This window comes from Pantherophis guttatus, chromosome 12 (assembly GCF_059756535.1).
Source record: "Pantherophis guttatus breed Tessera chromosome 12, ASM5975653v1, whole genome shotgun sequence".
Lineage (NCBI taxonomy): Eukaryota > Metazoa > Chordata > Lepidosauria > Squamata > Colubridae > Pantherophis > Pantherophis guttatus.
In genome coordinates, this window is record NC_142074.1 from 14,902,977 (window position 1) to 14,930,925 (window position 27,949).

General features: G+C 45.0%; 2 protein-coding genes across 9 annotated transcripts; one reads left to right on the forward strand and one right to left on the reverse strand.

Moving 5' to 3' along the window:
- Nucleotides 1–322: 322 nt before the first annotated feature.
- LOC117665107 (magnesium transporter NIPA2-like) lies at nucleotides 323–9,846 on the reverse strand. The gene is made up of 6 exons (XM_034416646.3): nucleotides 9,665–9,846; nucleotides 6,828–6,966; nucleotides 5,545–5,601; nucleotides 4,428–4,518; nucleotides 4,016–4,176; nucleotides 323–3,066 (listed from the first exon to the last, which is right to left on the reverse strand). Exons 2-6 carry the CDS (start codon nucleotides 6,964–6,966, stop codon nucleotides 2,459–2,461), a joined length of 1,056 nt encoding a protein of 351 aa, XP_034272537.2. The 5' UTR covers nucleotides 9,665–9,846; the 3' UTR covers nucleotides 323–2,458.
- Nucleotides 9,801–27,909, forward strand: TAF7L (TATA-box binding protein associated factor 7 like). Of its 8 annotated transcripts, none has more exons than XM_087877466.1 (13): nucleotides 9,801–9,894; nucleotides 11,571–11,639; nucleotides 14,566–14,639; nucleotides 15,292–15,370; nucleotides 17,371–17,504; nucleotides 19,544–19,670; nucleotides 20,508–20,566; nucleotides 21,678–21,750; nucleotides 22,774–22,890; nucleotides 23,608–23,796; nucleotides 24,601–24,713; nucleotides 25,463–25,522; nucleotides 27,359–27,909. In XM_087877466.1, the coding sequence occupies exons 2-13, from the start codon at nucleotides 11,627–11,629 to the stop codon at nucleotides 27,401–27,403; spliced, it is 1,083 nt and encodes a 360-aa protein (XP_087733592.1). In that variant the 5' UTR covers nucleotides 9,801–9,894; nucleotides 11,571–11,626; the 3' UTR covers nucleotides 27,404–27,909. The 8 variants fall into 8 exon arrangements, with proteins under 8 accessions (XP_087733592.1, XP_087733591.1, XP_087733593.1 ...); XM_087877465.1 differs by having other exon boundaries at nucleotides 9,820–9,894; nucleotides 23,605–23,796; XM_087877467.1 differs by having other exon boundaries at nucleotides 9,820–9,894; nucleotides 14,569–14,639; nucleotides 23,605–23,796.
- Nucleotides 27,910–27,949: the final 40 nt, after the last annotated feature.

The following is a 27,949-nucleotide window of genomic DNA, read 5'->3' on the forward strand; positions in this document are numbered from 1 at the left end:
CCGCCCACCCAGGTTTTGTGGCTCCCGGTGATTTCTTTTCTGTGGGAAAATGGGTCCAAATGGCTCTTGAGTGTTTAAGGTTGCAGACCCCTGGTCTACACGAATCACTTTTCTACACTTAAATGGCCAATCACCCACCTTACATTCTGTGCCACTGCTAGAATGAAAAACAGAAAGGAAAGGCGATTTAGGAAATGACTCCAGCGATCGGATTGCCAGCACAAAAATTAGATGGCGGTTTACAAGTCCATTCCTGGACATGAAAAATTGGACTGATATTTTTTTTTTAAGGAAAAAAAAAATAACAAGCCGAAGAAACACATTTGAAAAATACTCCTTTAATAATGCTTTTAAAAGTCACATTTTACATTTGCAACATACCTTAGTGTCGTATAAAGAAAATACTTTATTTTAAATAATTTGTAAAGCTTAAGGCAAAGCCTATAGAAGGCTTTGTACATTCAAAAGGTAGCAGAATATTGTAATGGATCCAGAGAGTAAGAAAAAAAATGGAATCTTCAGGGTAAAAAACATTTGGGAACACGTCAATAGACTTGTTGCTTATTTTTCCACAGGGTGCCTTGTTTAAACAGCTAAATACTCCCCCTTTATGGTGACTCTGCCTTCAAGGCAGGGGTGGGTTCTTAATTTTTTTACTACCAGTTCTGTGGGTGTGGCTTATTTTGTGGGCATGGCTTGATGGTCATGTGACAATTCTTTAGGATTTAGCAGAGGTATTGGTCTACCAGGCTTTTAACTGCTTGCAGAGCTGTACTGGTCTATCCATTTATTTTTGCAGGCACTGGTCTACTCATGTATGTTTGCAGGCACTGGTCTACCCATTTATTTTTGCAGGCACCAGTCTACTCATTTGTTTTTGGAGGCACTGGTCTACCACCAAACTGCCTTTTACCACTAATCAGCTATAGGGCGGTCCTTTGAACCCCCGCGGCAAGAGTTTAAACAGTTTTTCCTTATAGCCCATCAGCTGGGACTCAGGAGGCAGCAATAGATTGGGGGTGGGGCCAAATAAAAGGTAAGAATAACATGGGAAGGTGGGGTGGGGGGCGGGGGGCAGGGGAGAGCAGAACCGGTTCGGTGATGTCATATCATCACCGCTACCAGCTTGGCAGAACCAGGAGGAACCCACCACTGCTTCAAGGTCAACAGCCATTCCATTTTATTTTCCTCTACATTCTTCCAGTTTGTATCTGTCACTCAGAAGGGAAAGAGGGAAAAAATATTTGCCTTTTCCATGTTCCTCTCCATCCTGATGTCAGTCTCTTGCTCCTACCCTTCTTCTCTGGGGTGCCTCTTCCATTCCCACGATGGGACAAGATTTGCTTGGCCATTCTTGGGCTCATGGACGTATTCATATTTTTAAAACAATACACCTATCAGCACATTCCCCCAACCACTTTTAATATATCTATATGCTTTCAACAGTGGTTTTGTCTGCTCTGAAGGCTATCCATAGGTAATGGTTCCCCTCGCACATATGTGCTAGTCGTTCCCGACTCTAGGGGGTGGTGCTCATCTCCGTTTCAAAGCAGAAGAGCCAGTGCTGTCCGAAGACGTCTCAGTGGTCATGTGGCTGGCATGACTCAACGCCAAAGGCGCACGGAACGTTGTTCCCTTCTCATCAAAGGTGGTCCCTATTTTCTCCTTGAATTTTTTAAGTGCTTTCGAACTGCTAGGTTGGTGGAAGCTGAGACAAGTAACGGGAGCTCACCCCATTATACGCGGCATTAGGGATTCGAACCGCTGAACTGCCGACCTTTCGATCAACAAGCTCAGCGTCTTAGCCACTGAGCCACCGTGTCCCTTTAGGCTATCTATGTACCTCCCCCCCAATCCTATCCATGTACACAAAATGTGACTTGGCATGCTCTTTTTTGGAAGCATGAAAAAAAAGCCCAGAGCCACTGCAAGTCTTATCAGCTTGAATCGAATAGGACTACTATCAACTATGCTCCCAGTATAAAAACACTTAAGTGGCCGTGGGAGGAACGAACACAGTGACTCTACCGCTAGTGAGAGTTAGCTGTGAAACTCACGATCTCCTGAGTGGTAAAATGTCCACATTCCAATTCTCCAGAAGGAAGCAGCAGCCAGGAATCACTTAAGAGCAAAAGCCGACACGTCCATCCAGTCTGAGGGACTGAGTCAAAAACTGGGAGGCCTTAGCAACAAGGGCGAGACTTACAGACAACGATTCCCAAAGAGTTCTGCATTGCCGGGGGGAAAAAAATTCTCCGGGGAGAAGAAATAACCGTTTTAGAAACTTCCGAAAGAACTTAAAAGCAGAGGTCTTCAAACATGGCAGCTTTAAGACTTGTGGACTTCAACTCCCAGCCAGCTATGCTGGCTGGAGAATTCTGGGAGTTGAAGTCCACAAGTCTTAAAGCTGCCAAGTTTGGGGACCCCGTCTTAAAGGATTTTTAGTCAACCTTTGCTTTCATAAACATTGACTGTCTTGGTCCTCTGGTTTTTCCATCCCTTTCAGCAAGTCCTCTGAATCCAGGAGAGGCTGATGAAGACACGAAGTCCCCGGTAGATTTTTCTGCTTATGTTTCAGGAAGACGGGCAGCAGATCTGCCGTGAAAGGCACATCTCTGAAACCGTGAAGAAGGAAGATGCCCAACACGATGGTGAGGAAGCCGCTTATGGTGCCCACGATGTTCATGAGGACCAGATGCTGCCACTCTTTGAACAGAATGGCAGAGCAGGTCATGACAGCTGTGGTGAAGAGGACGTAATAGATGGGGGTGACCACGGAAGTGTTGAAGATGTCCAAGGCCTTGTTCAGGTAGTTGATCTGGACGCTGATGCAGACCACCAAGCTAAGAAAAAGCATCCAGCCTAACGGTTCTTTCCAGACGGCCTTGCCGGCGAACAGCTCTTTCAGGGCAATGCCCAATCCTTTGACGCAAGCGACGGAGAGCGAGCCGACGGACGAACAGATCAGGATGTACACCAGGACGTTCCTCTGCCCGTAGCGAGGTCCGGCCACGAAGATGAGAAGAGCCGAACTCACCAGCACGCAGGTGGCAAAGACGATAAATCCTGCAAGTGGAAGGAAAATAAAAGAGGTTTTGTGTCTTATGCTGTTGTTGTTTGTCGAAGTTACAAGCAGCACTGAAAAAAGTATGAGTCCCTTTATTAGTTCTAAGTTTGCCCCCAACATCCTGTTTACTCTCCGGTCTGGAGAAAAACTCTCCCACCAAACAGTAACAGCCGTTGGCTGAAAATACTCCAGTCCAGGCGTTATAAACAGAAAACGTCCAACTAAAAATCTAACAAGGCAAGATAAGGTAATCAATCCGACAGGGCAAGCAAGATAAGGAGTTCCAGAAGTGAAGTAGGATGGTAGTAAATCAAACCAGTTGGGAGGATGCCAGGAACTCAGATAAAGCAGTTAACACAAAATGAACTCAGCGTTTGTTCCCGACAACCGTCCCTCCCATTTGCCTCTCCTTTAAACTCTATCCCCAGGTGTGCCTTCTGAAGGGAATCGGGGCCCTTTCCTCCCTCGTAAGCCACGCAACCCACATTGCTCTCTTCTCCGTTCTTCCCTGCGTGCCCTAGGATGAGGAGGAGATGGGCCTTGGTCTTCATCTGAACCCCCTCTCCCTTAGTTCTATATCTCCCCTGCTCTGCACAACCTGACTTTGCTCTTCCCCAGTTTCCTCCACAGCCAACGGAGCCACTCTCTTGCTCTGTGTCAGCTGCTCGTCTTCCCCCTCGGATTGACCGGGGCATGACACTTTTGGCAAGTGGCATGTATTTATGACGGTTGCAGTGTCCCGGGGAGTCCTGTGATCCCCTTTTGCGACCTGACAAAGTCCACCGGGAAGCCAGATTCACTTAACAACCGTGTTACTAACTTCATCACTGCAGCGATTCACTTAACGTCTGTGGCAAAAAAAGCTGTAAAATGGGGCAACTTAACAACTGTACCGCTTTGTGGTCACAATTCAAGGACATGCCTGCATAGGAATCAGGCTTTCTGTACCTGGATCTTTCAGTTTCTCCAACATTGACTCCAGACTGGCCACCGTTTCCTCTTGAGGAGCATGGATCACCATCACAGTAGATCCCAAAATGCACAAGAGGCACCCAATCTTTCCATGGATGTTCAGCTGCTCGTTCAGAAAATAGGAGGCTAAAAGCGCACTTTAGAACAAAAGGAACAACAAGATTAGTTTCCTTGAAGAGAAAACACAGCAGCTAGAGAGACAGTCCTGGACGTTAAGGAGTCATCTCTAAGATGTGTCTGACAACGTGAATTTGAGCGCTAGCACTGATGGCGCTCCCTAGTTGGGTCATGAAACGTATGCAAGAAAACAGCCAAGCTCAGAGAGCACCAAGGATCCCATCTTTCAACCCCCGAGCTACAAATATTCTCCTTCATAACATGAACTTACCTGACCAAAACACTAAGGGCTCCTAGAGGAGTAACCAGCGTGGCTGGGGCGAAAGCATAGGCCGCAAAATTTGCGGCTTCTCCAATCCCCACTGTAAAATAAAAACAACTAGTCAGAAGTGCAAAAAACAAACCCCTAAATGATGAAATTTCAGGCATTGCTTGTTCTGAGCCGAAATATTTAGACTTTTTTCCCCCCAAGATACAAAGTGGGTTGGTACCACGGCATCCATTGGGTGGTGTAGGGAGCAAATAACTAAAGTGATAACCTGAAGCACATCCATGAAGTTTCCTTTGTGTGTTTGTGAGTCTTCTAAGTTGATGATGCCCCTAAAATACGATAATATTTAAATGGGATGGGAATCGCTTTTGTAGATTTAAACAATGCAGTTAAAAAACGAACGGCGGGTTTTTTTTGTAGATTTCTTAGCAAAGTTTATGGGAGAGGAATGTTGTGGCCCACCAGCGGCCAGCAGAGCTGGCAGCAGATTCAGACAGTGAGGAGGTTGGGGAGGAACATGGGCCAGTCCTGGAGTCTGGGGAAGGCTCTGATGAGGGCTCTGCGTCAGAGGCAGAGATGGGGCCAGGGCCGTATGCCAGTTATCAGCTGCCTTCGGAATCGGACATCAGTGGGACAGAAGAATAGCTAGAGCCTGTTCCCAGTGTGCACATGTGCAGAGTTGTCAGACGAAGGGAACAGCTAAAGAATAAGGGTCGACTTGGGAGTAAGGCCACAGGTGGACGATGAATGGCCCCTCCCAGAGGGAATAAAAGAGGAGCGAAAGGGGAGTGGAGTTTGCAGGAGACAATTAGTTCGCTTAATTGGTTTGTGACTCTCAGAGGCTCCTTGCCAAGATATCGGCCTGGCAGCTCTCTAAACCAGATAAGGCCTGACTGTAAATTCTCCCTTGAAAGACTTTGCTAGATGTGAATGAGAAGAATTCACAGTAACTTAATAAAAAGGGTTTTTTTGTTGGGACAAGGAGTCTGCTTCGTGGTTTGGGAACGCCTAGGTCAGAACAAGGAAGCTCCTTCCTCAAGAATGTCTACATGCTGCCACTGGTCTTATAAATTAAAATATTTTAAGGGAAAAGAGAGAAATCTCAAGGTGTACTTACTGGATATTAATCCTCCCCACCATAGCCATTCTCTCAGATACGCATGACCTCCCAGGCCTAAGGGGGAAAAAAAAAAGTGATCAGAAACCGAGAAAGTGGATCACATAAAATAAAAACCTAGTCTGAGAAAAGATTCAACAGTTCTAAGAGAGGAGGCAGCGGAATTCAGTAGGTTTCAAACAAAACCAAAGAGCGTATGGTTTTGTCTTAGAAAGTTTTACTGAAGATATGCACAAAAGCGGAGGGGAAAAAGAAAGCACATAAAAGCAATAAAACAAAAACCGATTCCCCCCTCCCCCCAAACCCCCCCCCCGGAGAAAACTGATTCACGTATTCCTCAAGCAGCAAGAAATACTTAAGAGCTTCCCAATTTAAAATGAAAGAAAACGCCCATTCATTAAATAACATAAGCAGATGTGTTTGGGAGGCCTGCAGAGTGCTCCTGGGGGCTGGGGAGGGCAAAAACACATTTTTTTTGTGAAAAACGGGCCCATTTTTGGCCTCCCAAACCCCCCATGGTTGCGTTTTTGCCCTCCCCAGGCCCCAGGAGGACTCTGCAAGCCTCCCAAATCCTCTTCACATCCCGTTTTTGCGAAAAACGGACCCGTTTTTGGCCTCCCAAACCCCCCATGCGTCACATTTTTGCCCTCCCCAGGCCCCAGGAGCACTCTGCAAGCCTCCCAAACCCTCTGCACATCCCGTTTCTTGCAAAAACGGGACGCGCGGGACAGGGTTTCGGGAGGCCAAAAATGGCTATATTCGGTGTATTTATTATTTATTTTATTTATTTATTATTATTCATATTTCTATGCCGCCCACTCTCCGAGGACTCTGGGCGGCTTACACCAAAGACAGTATACTAAATAGCATATTGCCCCCAACAATCTGGGTCCTCATTTTACCCACCTGGGAAGGATGGAAGGCTGAGTCAACCTTGAGCCGGTGAGATCTGATCCGCTGATCTGCTGAACTAGCAGTCAGCTGAAGTAGCTGCAGTACTGCACTCTAACCCCTGCGCCACCTCGGCTCTTAAGATGTATAAGACGCACCAACATCTCCACCCTCTTTTGGGGGGGGGGAGTGCATCTTATACTCTGAAAAGTAAGGTAATTACATACACCTCCTTCAATCCTGCCCCCTAACGTCAGGACTCATGCTTTTCCAATTCCTCAGAGCAATTCTCTTAGCAAACCCTCAGGGCCCACCCAAGAGGACTACAACTCCTGACAATATTTCAATTCTGCTTTTCTCCTTCTCGTGACCAGCTCCAGATCTACCCTTACCTGCTCTGACAGCCCCTCGGCCACTCAGGCGGAGAAGTCCTTTCTTTTTCAGGATAAAACTACTTCCAATAAATAGGCTGGAGGTGATCGCCAAACCCACACCAACGTAGAATTCGTAATGTCCCGTGAAAGTCCCCATCTGAATTGTTTGGAAGGAAAAAGCCAGAGAGACTGCAGAGCTATCCACAAAAAATGCTGTCTTAAATATTCTGGACTGGTTTTTTTTTTTAAAGTAACTCTTTAATTAATCATCCCAGAGTCATCCACCCACGTCTTAGATACATCTACATGAAATTATGCTGAGACACGAAGCTTCTCTATTTCCTAATCGGGGGTGTGGTAATTTTGTGAAATGTTCTGGTTTTGGTTTACTGAGTGAAAATAACCACTAGGCATTTCCACGATGTAATTTAAGGCAGGTGTGTGTGTGTGTGTGTGTGTGTGTGTGAATTTCCCAAGGCCAAGAATCCTTGGTCCCAAAGCAGCAGAAGGGGTCAGGAGAGAGGAAATGGAACGGAACGGAACGGAATTCCTTATTGGCCAAGTGTGATTGGACACACAAGGAATTTGTCTTTGGTGCATAGGCTCTCAGTGTACGTAAACAAAAAGATATATTTGTCAAGAATCATAAGGGACAACACTTAACGATAGTCATAGGGTACAAATAAGCAATCGAATCATACTAGGAAACAATCTATCATTTCTGTTGAAGGCAGACTCCCCTCCCCTGGTAAGGGCTATCACTCGCTATCTTAAAAGGATGACAGCAATACGAGCCAGTTATATGGAAAAGAATTTCACTGATTGTAAGAAAGATGAGCTGAGTTAGAGAGGAGCTATCTTATTTGGGTTATCTAGTCTTGGCAACTTAGCTATTGAAATCTGATATTGTAAAATTTTAATGTCATATATCATATATTTTTAGATTGTTATTTCTGTAACTGTTTTGTCTTTTTCCCTTTTTCTTTTCTGTTTTGTTTGAAAAGGGCTTCGGGCTATTCAATAAATACAAATACACTTAACGATAGTCATAGGGAACAAATAAGCAATCAAATCATATTAGGAAACAGTCAATTTAAATCGTAAGGATACCAGCAACAAGGTTACCGTCATACAGTCATAAGTGGGAGGAGATGGATGATGGGAACGATGAGAAGATTAATAGTAGTGCAGACTTAGTAAATAGTTTGACAGTGTTGAGGGAATATACATTGAGGGATATACATAAATAACTGCAAGAATAAATATACAGCCCGTGCAAATCGTCTCCAATCACCTCTTTTAATCATCTCCCCTTTCTGCCCCATTTGAAATCAGAATTGGATAGCAACGGAGAGAGGGCCTGGCCACCCTGACATTACGAATACTCCAATACAAGAGAATATCTGTCATTCAGGACTGTGGAGTCTGCCCCGAGCTTGGTTATTTGCTTGCAGACATTTCATTACCCAACTACGTAACATCATCAGTGCTGCGGAATGTGGGGTAAACACTCCCTATTTATATACCTGCCAGTGCTCGGTGTTTTGCCCTTGATAGTTCCTTCGTCACGCTCATGTTTTCTCCCTGTTGTCTGGTGTTTAATCCCCGCTTAATCTGTGTGGTGTTAGTTACTGGAGAGGTGTGTCTGCTCTTTTTGTTTCCCTTCTTAGCTTTTTCCTTCTCTCTTTCAAATAGCTGGCAAATGTGGTTTAGCTCCATGGGTCTGTTGATAGCGGATTTGTCTGAATGCCAGGCTTATCTCCAGAGGTTGTGGGTGCTCCCTCACTGGAGGATCTCAGGAGGACACGGGACAGCAATTTATACAGATTGATATAGGGTCTCCTATTTGAGCAGGGGGCTGGACTAGAAGACCTCCAAGGTCCCCTCCAACCTTATTACTCAATCTTCTATATTCTAAGGACTCTATATTCTTAGAATATATAAGACTATACATACATACAATAGATAGATAGATAGATAGATAGATAGATAGATAGATAGAAGAGAGAAAGAAAATGTATTTGCTGTCGAGAGAGAGAGAGAGGGAGGGAGGGAGGGAAGGAAGGAAGGAAGGAAGGAAGGAAGGAAGGAAGGAAGGAAGGCAGGCAGGCAGGCAGGCAGGCAGGCAGGAAGGAAGGAAGGAAAGAAAGGAGAGAGATAGAGGAAGAAAGAAAGAAAAAGAAAAAGAGGGAGATAGAAAGAAAAGAAAGAAAAAGAGGGAGAGATAAAGAAAGAAAAAGAGGGAGAGTGATAGGAAAGCAAGAAAAAGAGGGAGGGAGGGAGAGAGAGAGAGAGAGAAAGAGAGAGAGAGAGAGAGAGACAAAGAAAGAAAGAAAGAAAAGAAAGAAAGAAAGAAAGAAAGAAAGAAAGAAAGAAAGAAAGAAAGAAAGAAAGAAAGAAAGAAAGAAAGAAAATATTCTATATTCTTAGGAATACTTTCCACAAACCATGGTTGAATCAACAGAGGACCTTTCAGGGTCTCAGTCAGAGAGCGGCTCGCCCTCAAACTGGGCATACCTCCTTGCCTGGGCGGGCACGATGGGTATTGTAGTCCAAAGGAAGGCTGATGATCTGTTTCCCTTCCAACATTTTCAGCCTCACAACCCCTCCCCCCCCAGCCGCCCACTCCATCACTGGACGTTTTTAAAGAACATCGCTTATTATCTACATTGCTAGAGGACAGGTTCTCCTGCTTGAGCAGGGGGCTGGACTAGATGGCCTCCAGGGTCCCTTCCAGCTCTATTCTACTCTTATCAGAGTTATTGCCTCCCCCAAATACAGAATGACCACGACCCCCCCTCCTCCCCTCCATCCAACCCCAGGCTCCTTTTTCCCTCCCCCCCTTCCCAACTCACCCCAAATCTAGAGGACCCCTCCCCAAAAAGCCGAGGAAGGCGAGCAACTCCGGCGCTCCCGGTTCGGACAGCAGGCAGCGCTGAGCTCCCTTATTATTATAGGGCAAGCGATGAGCATGCGCAGAAGATCCCCTCCATATTTTCCCCTCCCTCCCCTTTCTAGCCGCGGCTCCGCCCCTTCCGCTTCCGCATCTTGAACGGTCCAGGCTGGAGGCCGTGACCGGAAGCAGGTGAGTCCGGTTTGTGGGGGTCCCTCGTCAAGCTCCCCCACCCTATCCCTGCCCCAACGAGGGAGAGACCCCCAGAAGGAGCCCCTTTGGAGCAGCCGGGGGTCCTAGGTCTCCTAGGCTCCACTCCACCCCCCTCCCCGCATCTGGGGGGGGAGCATAGCTTTGGAGGGCCGGTTTTGGGGGGTGTCTTAATTTCCCCTCCCATTGGGGATGGGGGGTGGAGGGTGCTTTTGGGGTCGGGATTGGCGGGATTGTTTTTTTTCCCCCTCCCTCCTTCCTTTTCCTCCAGGATTTCTCCACTTTGGCAACTTTGGACTTCAACTCCCAGAATCCCCCAGTTCTAAATGTGGCTGAGGGTGGGAAAGAATCCCTTCCCGGGGAATTCTGGGAGTTGAAGTCCACCCTGTAGGGATGAAGGAGGATATATTTGTAGCTCAGGGTTGGAGGAGATGAGGGGGCTCCTTGCCCGCCCTCCCCCCCCAACATTGACAGGGATATAAACAGTGAGCAAATCCCATTCCTTACTAGCACTGATGGTGTTACCTAGTTGGGTCATGAAACGTCTGCAAGAAAACAACCAAGCTCAGAGCATCAAGGACACTATAGTCCTCCCTCCCTCCTCCATTCCGCAAATCACACTCCCTTCTAGCACTGATGATGTTACCTAGTTGGGTGAAGAAACGTCTTCAAGAAAACAAGCTCAGAGAGCACCCAGGACCTCACAGTTCTCCTCCTCTTCCTCGTCCTCCTCCGTCCTCCTTTCTCCTCCATTCCACAGATCACACTCCTATTTAGCACTGATGATTTTACCTAGTTGGGTCATGAAACGTCTTCAAGAAAACAACCAAGCTCAGAGAGCACCCAGGACCTCACAATCCTTTTCCTCCTCCTCCTCCTCCTCCTCCTCTTTCCATTCCACAAACCACACTCCCTTCTAGCACTGATGATATTACCTAGTTGGGTCATGAAATGTCTTCAAGAAAACAACCAAGCTCAGAGAGCATCAAGGATCCCTCAAGTCCAGCTGTCTTAAAGCTGCCCTCAATGGGGAAACACTGGGTTAAATACTGGGGGGGTGGGGTGGGGAGGGGATGAAGGGAGGCGGTTTCTGTCCCTGGAATGCATACAGCCCTACAGCCTGCACTGGTCCTTCTAGTTGGCGTATGTCTTGAGTCCAGGCAGTTCTGGCTTGCTTCTAAATCATGGTTCGACCAAACCTGGTTAATTTCAAGGTTTGATGCAGGACAGTCCATGTAGTCTTTTGCTCCTTTCCCCCCCTGAAGACGTTGGAAGATGTTTTGCCTGCTTTTGCAATACTGGATCTGGCCTACAGAACTGCATTCCTGTCCCAAACTATTCCTTTATAAATTAAAAAACAACATTTTGGGATTGTGCCTCTTCCGTTTTCCTGCGAATGGATAAACGCTGAGCTGAGCTGAGAATCTCAGCTGATTTGTGGGGTGATATATTCCTAAATATGAAGTTCTGCAGGAAACAGATTCAAGAAAGTGTCCCGTATGCTTTTTATCACAGAAATAACATCTCATTCCAAGAACAGAAGACCGTATGATGTGTTTAAACCCCCTTACATAGCAATACGTTGATCTGCAGATACTCCCTGGTTGTTGTCGTTGTTGTTTTTAAAACAAACTCTTTTTCTTTGCATTTACGTTTAGTATTTTTGAATGATACAAGTTTTTATAAACCTTTGCCTGGAGCAAGAAGAGGAGGAATGGCGTCTGCAAGTAAATGTGTTTGTTTTACGTTTCTCTGGTGGCGGGTCTTTATTTTCTCTCTCTCTCTCTCTCTCGAAGATGTGCTGATTTTGGTGCAAAAGCTGTTCTGCTTTTCTAAAACGAGGCCCGGGAGAATTGCAGACTCCTGATGGGTGTGTGGGTGTGATGGCTGTGCTTTGCCAGCTTTTACGAACATGGATCGAATCGTTCCTTGTGACAGTACTAATTTAATGGGAGCGGATCTTTCCTTCCTTTCTGTGCTCCAGCAAGTGGCAGGATCTGTTCTCCAGTGTCTGCATTTGTCACGCTTCAAACCATCGAGTTTCGCTCTGTTCTTCTTATTGCTCCAAATCTGTATTTCTGGCCTCCCGGTGGCACCTTATTTGAAAGAGCTAAGAAGGCGTTTTGCTTGTTGGCTTAAGATGGGCAGGGAGGGGAAGAGAGAGGAACAGATCCCTAGCTGTCCTTTTTTAAAAAACAATTTTAAATTTAAGTTTATTATTTTTATTTCTCATAAAACATATATAAATGTACAATCTCTTTACAAACTCCTACCCTCAAAACAACGCTATAGAGCACTGCGCACCAGAACAACTAGACACAAGAACAGTTTTTTTCCGAATGCCATCACTCTGCTAAACAAATAATTCCCTCCACACTGTCAAACTATTTACTAAGTTTGCATTACTATTAATCTTCTCATCATTCCCACCACCCGTCTCCTTCCACTTATGACTGTATGACTGTAATTTTGTTGCTTGTATCCTTACGATTTATATTTATATTGTTTCCTGATTGCTTATTTGTACCCTCTGACTATCATTAAGTGTTGTACCTTATGATTCTTGACGAACATATCTTTTCTTTTATGTACACTGAGAGCATATGCACCAAGACAAATTCCTTATGTGTCCAATCACACTTGGCCAATACAAAATTCTATTCTATTCTATTCTAGTCTATTCTAGTCTAGTCTAGTCTAGTCTAGTCTAGTCTAGTCTAGTCTAGTCTAGTCTAGTCTAGTCTACTCTATTCCTACTCTACTCTACTCTACTCTACTCTACTCTACTCTACTTCTATTCTATTCTATTCTATTCTATTCTATTCTATTCTATTCTACTCTACTCTACTTCTATTCTATTCTATTCTATTCTATTCTATTCTATTCTATTCTATTCTATTCTATTCTATTCTATTCTCCATTCTTATCACCACATATTATCTTTTGGTTTCCATATTGGTTCATTCTTCATCCTAAAAGTTTAAAATACATTCGGCGTTGCTCTTCTACGATTCCATATCTCCCTTCTTCCACAGCAACCATTCCTCTCCGTCCCTTCTTCTCTTACCCTTCCCTCACCTCTCCTTCTCTTTCCCTTCCCTCACCTTCTATTCTTTTCAACTTTCTTCTTTCCTCCTCTCCTTCCCCTTCCTCTCCCCCACTCCTCCCCTCTTCCTCTCTTTCTAACCCTCTCTCCTACTCTTACTTCCCCTTCCTTCCTTTCTTCCTCTCCTTTTCCCTTTCTTTCTCTCTTTTCCTCCCTTCTCCTCTCTCCTTCCTACCTGTCCCTCTACTCCTCTCTCCCTTCCCTCTCCATTGTTGTGTCCATTTTCAATTCAATATTTTGTCAAGATGGTATTCGATAAAACCCCGATCTTATATTTACCCACATTTTCCTTTCAATTTCTTTTCTCTTTTGCTGGTTAGACATATATCATCCTTAACGTGCATTTATATAGTACCTCTTTTTTCATTTTCCTCTTCCTTCCCCCTTTTTCATTTACTCCGGTGTCATTTGAATTTCTATTTTTGTTGTTGTTGATATTTTCTCTCATTTATTCATGTTCCTTTTCTAGCCAATCATAGAAACGTCCCCATGTCTTGAAGTACACCGATTCCTTTTCATCTTTTATTCTTAATGTTAACCTGTTCATTTCTGCACATTCTAAAATTTTCTTTATTACTGTATCTCTCTCTCTAGCTGTCCTTTTTTTGAAGCTGTGCAAACATTAACGTATTCTGGTTTAAGTAGAAGCAACGTCATCGTCTTTACTTAAGTAATGGAAATAAGCCGAGCGGGTGCAATGAGCTAAGGAAACCATTCTGCTTTCAAATTTAATGGCTCCTGATGCAGCTCGGGCCTACGAGGCTGAAATTGGACTTTTCAACACATGTCCCGAAGGCGCTTTTCCCAAAAGGCAACTGGACTTTGTTTTTCCTCAGAAGGCGTTTCTTTCTTTCTTTTTTTTTTTTAAATTTGATTTATATGCCGCCCTTCTCCGGAGACTCAGGGCGGCTTACAATGCGTTAAGCAATAGCCTTCATACTTTTGTATATTTATACAAAGTCAGCTTATTGCCCCCACAAACTGGGTCCTCAATTTACCTACCTTAGAAAGGATGGAAGGCTGAGTCAACCTTGAGCCTGGTGAGATTCAAACTTACAGTAATTGTAGACAGCTGGAGTTAAATTACAATGCATTAATCTGCTGAACTATCCAGGCTCCTTTCGCTTCTCATCCAAGAAGCTTCTTCAGTTCTGACTTTCAACGTTCTCTCTGTGGATTTGACCATAGAGCAGGGTTTCTTAACCGTAGCAACTGGAGCACAGGTGGATTCCCGGTGTCAGAACTGAAAAAGCTTCTCGCATGAGAAGCGAAACGTCTTCAAGGGAAAGTCCGGTTGCCTTTTTGGAAAAGCACCTTTGGATAACCGTGACTTGAGCGATGGAGAATCTCCATAGATATTCGCTTCAACACACGGCGTAATGCCTTGGTTCTCTCCGATAAGGTGCTTCCGGATGGAATATATTTGTTTGCACCGCTCTTGTGTGATGGCTAGCAGCTCAGCAAGTTGCATAGCAGTGCTCAGGAAAAGCGCTTGTTCAACGGTTGTTTAACTCTTGTTTATTTTTCTTGTCTTCTCAACCTCTAAGAAGTGAGGATGACCAAGAACAAGGATAACATCCCCCACGAGTTAGAAAGCCAGTTTGTTTTGCGGCTGCCTCCGGTAAGTGACCCGAAGAATAGAATAGAAGAATAGGAATAGGAATAGGAATAGAATTAATAGAATAGAATAGAATTAGAATTAGAATTAGAATAAGAAATAATAGGAATAGAATAAGAAATAATTAGAATAGAATAGGAATAGAATAAGAAATAGAATAAGAAATAATTTAGAATAGGATTAGAATAGGAATAGAATAAGTAAAGAATAGAATAGAAATAGAATAAGAAATAATAGAAATAGAATAGATTAGAATTAGAATAAGAAATAATTAGAATAGAATAGGAATAGAATAAGAAATAAGAGAAAGAGAAATAATAGAAATAGAATAAATAGAATAAGAAGTAATTAGAATAGGAATAGAATAAGAAATAATAGAAATAGAATAAGAAATAGAATAAGAAATAATTAGAATAGAAATAGTAATAGAATAAGGCAGAATAGAAATAGAATAAGAATAGAGAATAGGAATAGAATAAGAAAGAATAGAAATAGAATAGAGTAGAGTAGAATAGAATAGAATGTTGGAAGGAACCTTGGAGGTCTTCTAGTCCAACCCAAATGAGTAAATGCTAACCACCTACCGTTTTGCTGTGATTCCTGGTTATGTCTGTTACGGTCCCTTGATCTTGGTTCTCGCTGCCTCTCTGTTTAGGAATATGCTTCTACGGTGCGGAGGGCTGTTCAGTCTGGGAGCGTCAACTTGAAGGACAGGCTCACGATTGAATTGCACGGTAAGGGGACAACACCAGCCGCTTTTAATTTTTCTTCCTTTTTTTAGAGAGAGAGAGAGCATATAAACAAACACAAACATAAAATAAAAATCAGGTACAGGTAGTCCTTGACGTACAACCATTCGTTTAGTGACTGTTCAAAGTTACAGCGGCACTGAAAAAAGGTGACTTTTGTGACTGTTTTTCGCCCTTATGACAGTTGCAGCAAAATCCCATGGTCACAGCATGGGATGTAGAAGCTTGGCAACTGGCATGTACTTATGACGGTTGCAGTGTCTCCTGGTCACATGATCAACTTTTGTGACCACCTGACAAGCAAAGTCAATGGAGAAGCCGGATTTGCCTTGACAGTTGTGTTACTAACCTCACAACTGAGTGATTCTGTTAACAGCTGTGGCAAGAAAGGTCATAAAAACGGGGCAAAGCTCAATTGTCTCACTTAGCAGTGGAAATTTTGGGCTCAATTGTGGTCGTAAGTCAAGGATCACCTGTAACGTAAAAGAATAAAGGATGGAGGAGTAAGCAAGAAATCTAAAAATGTCAAGAAGGTTACTCAGAGTTTTCTAGTATATCATTAGTAAATTTCCCCCTTCTTTCCACAGCTATTTAGTGTTGTGTTATTGATACTTATTTCTTAGCTGCTTGGCTCTGTATTGTCTAGACGTTTTCTTAAATGACAGGTGTCCTGAAATCATATTTTTAATAGCCAGGTTTTCTGCCTTAGCCACAAGATTATGTGATAATCCAGATTGGTCAGTAAAAGCCCACTCATGTATTCAATGGTTACAACGTTATTATATTTTGATTGCATCGGATTTTTGTCCTGGTCTTGGACCATAGTAAAATATTGTTCTAATTTTCAAACTGTTGCCATTGCAGTTCATTGACTTTGAGTAGTTCATTCAGGGGTGGGGCTGCTGGGGGTTTGTAGGGGTTCGGGAGAACCTCTAGCTAAGATTCTGTGCAGTTCAGAGAACCCCCCCAAATCCCACTCCTGGCTGGCCCTGCCCACCCTGCCCCTCCCAGGAGTCCCCACACGGCCCATTTTGGATGCAGGTAAGTGCAGGGAACTCGCAGAGGCTTGGGGAGGGCGAAAAATGGGCCTACCGGAAGTTCGGGCCCATTTCCGGCCTCCGGAGCCTGGGGAGGCTGTTTTCGCTCTCCCTGAGGCTCGAGAAAAGCCTTTGGAGCCCGGGGAGGGCAAAAACGCCCCCTGCTGTGGTGCAGAAGGCCGACTAGGCCACTCCCACCATGGCCACGCCCACCCAGCAACCGGGCAGAGAACCCCTGTCTAAAATTTTTGAAGCCCACCCCTGAGTTCATCCCATGCTTAGCCTTTTGGGGACAAATTTCTTGAGACTTGAAAGCATTTGAATGCTGTCTAACATCTCATTTCACTGCCGTTTCTAAGATAGGGAGAAAAAAACGAATAGGAAAGCGTTTTCTAAATGGGGTCTTCCCCATCATTAAAAAAAAACCACACACACACACATTTCGCTACTTTTAGATCTGGTTCACCTATAATGGAAGTAACGTGATGGTCTGAGCCCATAACCTTGTGTCTTCCAATTGCTAATGAAAAAATACTCAACGGTTGAATGTTTCATAGGTATCACAGGGGTGTCAAACTCAATTTCATTGAGGGCCGTATCAGGGTTGTGTTCGACCTCGAACACAGGATGTGTGGCCGTGGCCGGGGGGCGTGGCCAGTTTGACATCCGTTTTCGGCTGTGACGGCCTCCTGCAGCCCTCTGCCAGCAAAAATGGAGCTGCTGGGGCATGCATGGCCCTCCTGAGCTCCGTTTTCGACCATGACAGCCTCTGCCAGCGAAAACAGAGCTCAGAGGCGCCGCTCACAGAGGCACCCTGGGCTGGTCATTCGCTGTTTTCCAGGGCGGCCCCGCTGGCCAGATCTAAGCACCCCGCGGGCCAGATCCGGCCCATGGGCCTTGAGTTTGACACCCCTGACATAGCAATTGTCCTGTTTCCTGTTCCTGCAGCGGATGGGCGTCACGGAATTGTGCGAGTAGACCGTGTCCCCTTAGCTGCCAAGTTGGTGGACTTGCCCTGCACCATGGAAAGCTTGAAAACCATCGATAAGAAGACCTTCTACAAGACAGCTGACATTTGCCAGGTAGATGCCCTCCACTAATCAGAAAGATGATCCGAGATGATTTTGCTTTTCATTTTCGTAGGCACGTTTTCATTTTCAGCTCCATTCTTAAATCTGTATTATTATTTTTCTCCAAACCACAAATACTGTATTTTTTTTCGGAGTATAAGACGCTCCGGAGTATAAAACGCACCTTAGTTTTGGGGGAGGAAAATAAGAAAAAAAAAATTCTGCCTCTGCCTACCAGCATCCATCGGTATTCATCTGGCTAGCGTCCTGTCAGTGTGTGAGAGAGTTGAGGGCTGTTTGGAAACCGAAACAGTATTTGCTGTGTGAGCAACAAGGAAGGAGACATCAAGGAGCCTGGGCGTGGCTTAGGTCAACTGTTCTAAAGTTGCATGCTGTGCTGATCTCGGAAACTAAAACTGAAACTCCTCTCCTCTGCTTGTGTTTTGCTTGTGTTGGAAAACCTGCTTTTGGTGTTGTATATTTACTTTATATTATATATATATATATAAAGAGAAGTTATTGAATCCTGCTGAATCAGTTAACTTGTGTGCGCTTTCTGGATGTGATTGCTGCTGCAAACTCTGACACGTCCTTGCAGCAAATAGTGAGCAGCCAGGTCAGCTTCAGCACATTATTGAAGCCTGATTCAGCACGAGCAGCTGATTGGCGGGTGGATCGGCCTCCCAGAATATCCCCAATCAGCTGTTCCAGGCTGCAGGGATTGCCACAGACCATCGCCTCCTCCATGCCTCGCGTTTTTGGCTACATTTGGTGTATAAGACGTACCCAAATTTTCACCCTTTTTTGGGGGGCGAAGTGTGTTTTATACTCGGAAAAATACGGTAATTATGGAATATAGTTGATCTTAACAGTTCTTTGAGGGTGCAGTATTTCTAATAAGCTGCCATCCTAGAGCTTAAAACTCGCATTAGTTCGGGATTGATAGAAACTTGGAAGGCTTGAAAAGGAGATTAGACAACTTGATGGTGGATTAAAGGTGTTGGTTACCACCTTTAAAGCGCTCCATGGCATTGGATCTGGATACCTTCGAGACCGTCTTCTGCCACCAGTAGCCTCCCACCGGCCAGTCCGCTCCCACAGAGAGGGTCTCCTCAGGTGCCATCGGCCAAATTATGTCGGCTGGCGATACCCAGGGGGAGGGCCTTCTCTGTGGGAGCCCCTGCCCTTTGGAATGAACTGTCCCCAGAAATTTGTAAAATCTCTGATCTCCGTGTATTTCGCTGTGCCCTCAAAACCTTCTTGTTCCGCCAGGCTGGGCTATCAATGTAAAGATTTTAATTGATTTTTAAATATGGGATTTTAAATTTGGGGTTTTATAATTGAGCCTATCATTTAATAATTTTAATTATTTTTAAATTTTGTCTGTCTTTGTGCTTTTAATCAGGCTGTACACCGCCCTGAGTCCTTCGGGAGAAAGGCAGTATAGAAATGAAATAAATAAATAAATAAATATAAATAAATAAAAGAAAGGCAGTGGCAATTAGCTATGAAGATTCAGAGCCACTCTGAAGATATTAGCGTCTATCTCCAATATTGAGCTATTTGTCCTCATATTACGAATTACAACTCAGAAAGCAGGGTCGACTTGGGAGTAGAGCCACACCTTGGAGGTGATTGGCCCCTCCCATAGGAAACAAAAGAGGAGCGAACAGGGAGTGGGTTTTTGCAGGAAACAATTTGGTCGTCCGGTCGTTGCAAGAGTGGAAAGATCTGTTTGTGACTCTAAGAGACTCTGTGCCAAGTTTTGCCTTGCCCTGCGTTTGGAAACTAGTTACCTGGCAGCTTTCCAAGCGAGATAAGGTCTGTGTTGATAAATATTCCTCTGAAAGACTGTTTGCCAAGCCCTGCTGACTGTGAATGAAGGGAATTCACCGTCGTGTAAATAAAATGAGCTTTGCCGGGACCAGGACTCTGCTTTGTGCTTTTTAAGGGAGCCTAAGTCAGAACAAGAACTTTCCTTGGGCTTTTACACCTTCCAATTTCTTTCTGATAACAGTCAGTTACCCTTTTATTTCTATGGCGGAGTTCAGATGCTTGTATGCACTGTGGATGGAGACCTCTACCCTCCTTTGGAGGAACCACCCGTTAGTACTGATGCTAGAGCCAACAAGAAGAAGGATAAGGACCGGGAGAAGAAGTTTATCTGGAATCATGGCAGTGAGTAGCTCTTGGGTCATTTACCTACGCTAAGGAGCCTTAATCTGGGCATTGTCATCTGCCTCTATGCCAGTGATGGCTAACCTTTTTCTTGTCATGTGCCAAAAGCGTGCACGCATGCCGGCACCCATAATACAATGCTGGGCCCCCTGCGCATGCACACACAACCTCCCCACGCTCTCCACGCACCCCTATGCATGCACATGTGACCCCCGCCCCCTGTTTTGGGGCTAGTAGACCTCCCTGCAGCCTCCTGGGCGAAAAATGGGCTGCGGAGGGGCGCTGCACCCCCCAATGCCCCATTTTGGGCCTAGTAGGCCTCCCTGCAACCTTCTGGGCCCAAAAACGGGCCGTGGGGGGCGCACTGCATTTCCCACGCCTTGTTTTGGGCCTAGTAGATCTCCCTACCCAACCTTCTGGGTCCAAAAACAGGCCGTGGGGGGCGCGCCACACCCCTCCCCACCTCCTCGCACATGTGTGAGTGACTCCCCCTCTCCGCATGTGCATGCATTTTCCCGCATGTGCCCCGCTCCCCCGGCACATCCTGAAAATCAGCTGGCCAGCAGGAGGCGCGCGCGCACATCTGTGGTGAAGCTGAGCTGGCCGATGGCTCGCATGCTCACAGAATAGGCTCCGCGTGCCATTTGGCACGCATGCCACAGGTTCGCAATCACGGTTCTATGCGCTCACCATTCCTCATGAAGGATGATGAGACCCATTGATCTTCCTGTTGTTGGTTCAGAACGCTAGCCTCTCTTCTACATTCCCAAGAGCCCGGTTGGCTGCATCCTCCTGTTCCGTCTTCCCTTTGCCAATCGATTTGTTGTGTTCTTGCAGTTACGCTCCCGTTGAAGAACGTCCGAAAGAGGAGGTTCCGAAAGACGGCTAAGAAGAAGGTGAGTTATGTAGGTGAGCCTTCGAGAGCGGTTGCTTAACGGAAGCCGGGGCCAAAATGTAAAGCACAATTGGAAAGTTGAGTCAAGGATAGACAGTACCTTGGTTTATTCTTATGTTGTTCTAGGACAGTGTTCACCAACCGGTGGTCCGTGGACCACTGGTGTATTTGTGAGAAAATTTTGGTGGTCTGCAGAAAAATTATTTGCATTTTTTTATATTGCACTAAATCAAGGGTCCTCAAACTATGGCCCCTGGGCCGGATACGTGAAATGAATGTTTGTGTTGCTGAAGAGGGTCTCTGTGATGGACAGCAACGAGGCTGAGGAAGAACATGGGCCAGTCCTGGAGGCTGGGGAAGGCCCAGATGAGGGCTCTGCATCAGAGGCAGAGATGGGGCCAGGGCCATCGGGGAGTGAGGTGCGGACTCCAGAGACTGATAGGAGTGAGGCAGAGGAACTGGAGGAGCCTGTTCCTAATGCACACATGAGAAGAGCTGCCAGAGCTGCCAGCAGCTCAAGCAAAGAGGACAACTCAAGAGTAGGGCCAAGAGATGATTGGCCGCTCCCATAAGGCTTAAAACAGACCAGCAACGGCGTTTGGGCTTTGCCGGAAAACAACGTTGGTAGCTTTGTCGTCTTCTTCATCTACGTCTTGTATTTATTTTTGTCTCTGTGACTTCTGAATGTTTGCCAAGAAAGGCCTTTGGCAGTTTGCCTAATTGGACCAAGGTTTGCGATAGGACTGAGGAATTTGCGTTGGGAGGAATTTGCTTTAATTTAATTGAACGACCCTGGGAATGAAGTAATTCTCAGCTGTTCGAATAAAGTTTGTTTGTTTTTTCACGGACTGATTTTCCTACTGCTTACTTGGGCCTGGGTCACAACAGCTTTGACTTGTGACATGGGGAGACAGAACGCTAGTGTGAAGCCTTGCACAATTGTGCAGAAGTGATCGTGAAAGGTGAGGTTGATGGCTATACACAGATGTGCCCAACAGCAGAAAGTTAGGAGAGAAATAAAACTGTTAATGCAGAAGTTTCTGCTCTAGAGGCAGAAACTCAGCTGGTAGTATACAATCTCTCTCTTTTCCCCCCTCTTTTTTCTGTCACAGTATATCGAGTCTCCAGACGTAGAGAAAGAAGTGAAACGTCTTCTCAGCACGGATGCCGAAGCCGTCAGTGTCCGTATCCTTTTCCCCCCTCCCCCGTAAGATTTGCTTTGAAATGAATGCAGGCAGTCCTCGAATTAAGACCACAACTGAGCTCCAAATTTCCATTTTGCTAAGCAAGGAGGTTAAGTGAGTTTTGCTTGACTTTATGCCCTTTTTGCTACCGTTGTTAAGCAAATCACAGAAGTTCTTAAATGAACCATGGGATTGTTAAGCGAATCCGGCTTCTCGTTGATTTGTCGAAACCCTGCTGGGAAGGTTACAAATGGTGATCATGTGACCGAGGGACAGTGCAGCTGTCGTAAGTACATGCCAGTTGCCAAGCGCCTGGATTTTGATCATGTGACCACGAGGATGTAGCAAGTGAGCATGTAAAATGGTCCAAAGTTGCTTTTTTTCAGTGCCTTTGTAACTTCAAACATCTGGGTACAAATTTTTGTGTCATCATAATATATATATATATATATATATATATATATATATATATATATATATATATATATATATATTATGATGACACAAAAATTTGTACCCAGATGTTTGAAGTTACAAAGGCACTGAAAAAAAGCAACTTTGGACCATTTATATATATATTTCTTTGCTTTTACATTTCAATTGAATATATCTCCTGTTAGAACATTTTTCTTCCGGATTTATTTAATTTGGCACTGCTTTTTGTCCATATTCATTTTCTATCCAATAATAAAATTGCCCCCATATGTTATAATATTCCGATTCTTCCTTCCCTTTAATTGCTAACGTTAAGCTATTCATTTCTGCACATTCTAATATTTTCTTAATTACCTCCGTAGGGATTTTTTTCTGCTTTCCAATTTTGTGCAAATACAATTATTACATGAATAATCAAGTATTCATTTTCTTTACTAATTTCCTAAAGCAGAACTTCCCTTCATTAAATTGAGTAAGACTGGTGGGGGAAATTGTAAGAATATTTTTCCAACATGGATTCGCATTCTGTTTCTTGACGCGCTTCCCGATTAAATGGACTTTTCCTTAATCGGTCTGTGCCTGAATTCAGGCTGGGAAGTGATTGCCGAAGATGAAACGAAGGAAGCCGAGAATCATGGGTCATTTACAGGCCTGGATATTTCTTCTCCTGGCATGACCGGACATAAACAAGGCCATGGATCTTCAGGTATGGTCACATTTTTAGGATGCTACCCGAGGGTTGCCAATTCTTGAAAAGCCACTAGATGGCGGCAAAGGATTAGTATTTCCTCCAGCTCTCTATTGCTCCCTTGTGATTCTCTGGAGTTTTGCAGTCTGCTCAGGATAGTCCTAACCAAATGGCTCTTTATATAAGGGGAGGGGGCATTGGGGTATAGAGACCAGACTAGCCAGCCTTCTCAGCAAGACACGATGGGGTACATTCAGGGGTGGGATTCAGCTGGTTTGGATCAGTTCAGGCAAACCGGATGTTAATTTTACATCTGGTTTGCTGAACCGGTAGTTGCTAGGACTGGCTGGCCCCGCCCACCCCTCCCAGGAGTCTCTACATGGCCTGTTTTGGATGCCAGGTAAGTGCAGGGCCTGTGCGGAGGCTCTGGGAGGACAAAAAACAGACCTCTCGAAAGTCCGGAAACGGCCCCATTTCCAGGCTGTGGAGGGCCTCCGGAGCCCGGGGGAGGCCATTTTCGCCCTCCCAGAGGCTCAAGGAAAGCCTCCGGAGCCTGGGGAGGGCGAAACTACCACCACCACCACCACCACCACCTACTGTGGTGCAAGAGGCTGAGTAGGCCACGCCCACCCAGCAAGCGGGCAGAGAACCAGTTGATAAAATTTTTGAATCCCACCCTTGGGTACATTGAGGAATGTTTTGGCTCCTTTTTTTCCTTCTCTTTCCAACCAGCAGAACGTGACGAACTCCGGGAGATGTTCAATGAAATCAGCAGCAGCAGCAGCGATGAAGAAGAGAGAGATCACCATGACGACGAAGATCTGAACGTGATGGATACAGAGGAAGACTTGGAGAGGAGGCTGCAGGGCAAGCTGAACGAATCCAGTTCCCAGCAGCAAGAGAACGAAGGAACCAGCCAAATCGGTTAGGAGCCGGTGGGGAAAGGAAGGTGTTCTACGACAGGGGTCTCCAACCTTGGCAACTTTAAGACTTGTGGGACTTCAGCTCCCAGAATTCCCAGCAAAGCTGGCTGAGGAACTCTGGGAGTTGAAGTCCACAAGTCTTAAAGTGTTGTGGCCCGTACGCGGCCTGTGCAGCTAGTAGCTGATTCCAACAGCGAGGAGGCTGGTATGATGCGCCAGCAGCCTGTGCAGCTGGCACTCGAGTCGGACAATGAGGAGGCTGGAGAAGATGTGGTGCCAGAGGCGGGGATTCAGCCAGGGCCTTCAGAACCTCCAGAAGCTCCCATAAGTGAAGAGGAGGAGCCTCTTCTCGATGTACGGGCGTGCAGAGCTGCCAAAAGGCAGGAATGGCTCCTCAGGAGGAGGTCTCGAGAATAAGGCTTGGGGCTACTTGGCCACTCCCTTAGCCTATTTAAGGAAGGACGACGATTGAGGCAATTTGCAGGGAACAACTTCGTTCACTCTCCTTCGTCTGGATCTTAGTTCTCTGCAAATTGCTTCTGGGCTTTCTGCCAACCATAGTAAGATTACGATTATTTATTCTTTGGATTCTTGTAGGCTGTTAAGAAAGTTAATTAACAGCCTTTGTTTGAAAAAGACTAATTTAATTTAGTAAACTAAGGTTTGTACAGACTTTGTGTGTTCTGCGTTCTTTGGGGTCCGTAGCTGGGGCAGAACATAAAGCTGCCAAGGTTGGAGACACCTGGTTAGGTGATTTTGGGTGGTCCTTGGGGCAGCCCTTGGTTTATTATTTCTCTCTTTGCAGCGGCTGGAATCCAAAAGCAAATTGACAACCTGAAGGGCAAGCTGCAGGAGACCCAGGAACGACGGAAACGCCAAGAAGACCTCATCATGAAAGTGGAGAATCTGGCACTCAAGGTGATTCTGGAATTAATGGATTTTTAATCCCACCTTTATCATTGTTTAGAAACTCGAGGTAGCGAACATACCGTATTTTTTGGAGGATAAGATGCACCGGAGTATAAAAGACGCATCTTAGTTTTTGGGGAGGAAAATAAGAAAAAAGCTGATTGGTGGGTGGATTGGCCTCCCGGAATACCCCCAATCAGCTGTTCCCAGAGGTGAATTTTAGCAACAGGTTCCTTGGTTGTGAGTTCTGTGCCTTGCTTTTTTTTTTTTTTTTTTTTTTGCTTTTTTTTCCACTTCTGAAACTCTGTTTCAGAAAAAACTTTTCTGAGTCAACTTTGAGCCTGGTGATAGGCGAACTGCCAAATTGCAGGCAGCCGGCAGCCAGCAGCCAGCAGAAGTAGCCTGCAGTACTGCATTCTAACCACTGCGCCACCACAGCTTCCTTCTCATTTTCCTTCCTTCCTTCCTTCCTTCCTTCCTTCCTTCCTTCCTTCCTTCCTTCCTTCCTTCCTTCCTTCCTTCCCTTCACAAGCAATACCACTTTGATTTATATACCGCTTCACAGTGCTTTTACAGCCCTCTTTAATTGCCCCCAACAATCTGGGTCCTTATTTTACCGACCTCGGAAGGGTGGAAGGCTGAGTCAACCTTGAGCCTAGTGAGATTCGAACTGCCAAATTGCAGGCAGCCAGCAGAAGTCTAACCACTGCGCCACCGCAGCTCATAGATAATATCTTTCCTATTGGTCTAATTCCCAGACGCGCCTCCAAGCCGTGCTGGATGAGTTCAAACAACAGGAAGAGCGAGAGAAACAGCAGGTAAGATTTCTGCCATTTTGATAAATTCTAAGAAGGTGCAGCAATTTTAGCTGGGATGCACATTCAAAACACAGAAGCGTAACATTCATTGCTAGGCTAGCCTGGGAAAATATTTGCAGGGCACTAAGCGATTACCTTGCATTTGACTTACACATTATTAGCTCTGAACTGCTTGTAACTTTCATCCATTTAGCACATATGAGTGGCAACTAATCAGAGCAGCTTCATAGTTACAAGTGAATGTTGCTTGGCTGAGCTGGCCAGGATTTAGGGAGGTCATTTGCTTGACATCTATAACCTCTTAGAATAGATCCTTTTTTAAAAATAAGATACTGTGGAGACCCTGTTTTGTGAATTAGACAAAACTGGATGCAATTGCTTCTGAGTTGTCATTTTTAGCAACTCAGACTAGCTTTGATGGTGGCTGAGAAATACATGAGGAGATTTGTCTGTGGAGATTCTCAGTCCTCCAGGTTGTGGTTGTCCCAAAGGTGCTTTTTCAAGAGGCAACTGGACTTTCTTGTTATTCTGTGAAGACGTTTCGCTTCTCGTCCAAGAAGCTTCTTCAGCTCTGACTGGATGGTGGGGAATGGAAGGATTTATACTCCTTGCAGACAGCTGGTCATTTGCATCCTTTTAGAGGATCATTGAGGCCACTTGGAGGTTTATCTGTGTCCTCAGGGTCGTCTGAGAAGTGCAACTGGATGTGGAACTGCTGAAAGGACTGTGTTGTAGACTGGAGACAGATAATGTCGGATCCCTCCCCCTCTGTTGAGAGAGGGCTGTTCAATTTTGACACAGATGGCCTCTTTGACCCCTCTTTCAAACCAGCGTCTCTCTCTGTCCAAAATGTGGACTTTGCTGTCTTAAATTCAGATGGAGTGCTGAGTCTTGTCCTGATCGGTTTGTTCGCCTATGTTGTGCCATGCGCTAGAGAACAAACCCACGAGGACAAGATTCAGCAACCGTGAGATTGTTTGCATTGTCTACACAGCCCTGAGGAAATCAAACGAATGACTTTAGGAGAATGCCTTGACGTTTCCCGTCTTCTTCATTGCTATGTTCCCAAAATCTCTACACAGAAAAAGCTTCCATTCACATTCTCCTACTTGTGATGAAACTATGGACCTAGCGAGAACACCCTTTATAAAACACCCTTTATTTGGTTGCCATGATGTAAAAAAGATGTGGAGACTCTAGAAAGAGTGCAGAGAAGAGCAACAAAGATGATTAGGGGACTGGAGGCTAAAACATATGAAGAACAGTTGCAGGAACTGGGTATGTCTAGTTTAATGAAGAGAAGGACTAGGGGAGACATGATAGCAGTCTTCCAATATCTCAGGGGCTGCCCCAAAGAAGAAGGAGTCAAGCTATTCTCCAAAGCATCTGAGGGCAGGACAAGAAGCAATGGGTGGAAACTCATCAAGGAGAGATTCCACCTAAAACTAAGGAGAAATTTCCTGACAGTTAGAACAATTAACCAGTGGAACAACTTGCCTCTGGAAGTTGCAAATGCTCCAACACTGGAAATTTTAAAGAAGATATTGGATAACCATTTGTTTGAAGTGGTGTAGGGTTTCCTGCCTAAGCGGGGGGTTGGACTAGAAGGCCTCCAAGATCTCTTCCAACTCTGCTATTCTATTCTATTCTAAAGTGAGAGGAAAGGATTATTGTACAGGTTGGGAATAATAGGAAAGATTGCCTAGAGATTAGAGAGATCGGGGAACTAATGGAAAGATCCCTGGATCTTTATTTGAAGGCGAAAGATGGGACTGATTGTACATTTCATTGTTTAATTATTATTATTTTTTTTCATTTTTCCTTCTTTCTCTGCAGCTGGCATCTCTTCAGGAGCAGCTAGAAGCTCTGATGGAAAAATGAACCTCTAAACTTCCAAGAACAGATGCTCTGATGTTGACTAAGAAGTCCCTTCTCTTGGTGCTGCGGCCCACATATTCTTAGTGCAGACTCATAACTTTTGAGCTGATTAGCAAGTTCCTCGCAGAAATCTAGATAAACTAGATTTCTAGTAAAGCTAGGTTTCTTACAAATAACATGTGCGCAGAACATGCAGAAAATGTGAATGTTTTGCAAAGAGTGGGATTTCCTGGAAGATGGTCACAAAAACCAGTGTTCATTGCTGAGAGCAAAATTCACTTCAGGACCATTTTTGGTTCTTTTTCAGTTCTTTGTTTTCCAACGAGCCCAATGTCGTACTTGTTTTAAGTGGCATGAAATCAGTTCTTTCTGGCATGAGGGATGACAACACTCTGCATTTTTGTAAATACTGGTTGTGAGAGACAAAAGTTTGCCTCCTAACGTTCCTCTTTACCCATTCATGTTTTTGTCTTCAAGAGCGTTGTGAAATAAAAACAAAGTTTTCTGTATATACTTTTAATGTTATTTGGGGTATATATTTCACAGGTT

Coding starts and splice junctions, on each gene's coding strand:
- LOC117665107 (XM_034416646.3), bottom strand. CDS start 6,966: ATGGGGACTTTCACGGGACATTACGAATTCTACGTTGGTGTGGGTTTG. Junction 4,177..4,427: donor GCCCTTAGTGTTTTGGTCAG/GTAAGTTCATGT, acceptor TTTGTTCTAAAG/TGCGCTTTTAGCCTCCTATT. Junction 3,067..4,015: donor GGAGAAACTGAAAGATCCAG/GTACAGAAAGCC, acceptor TTCCACTTGCAG/GATTTATCGTCTTTGCCACC.
- TAF7L (XM_087877465.1), top strand. Junction 20,567..21,677: donor GAAAGACGGCTAAGAAGAAG/GTGAGTTATGTA, acceptor TTTCTGTCACAG/TATATCGAGTCTCCAGACGT. Junction 23,797..24,600: donor CGAAGGAACCAGCCAAATCG/GTTAGGAGCCGG, acceptor CTCTCTTTGCAG/CGGCTGGAATCCAAAAGCAA.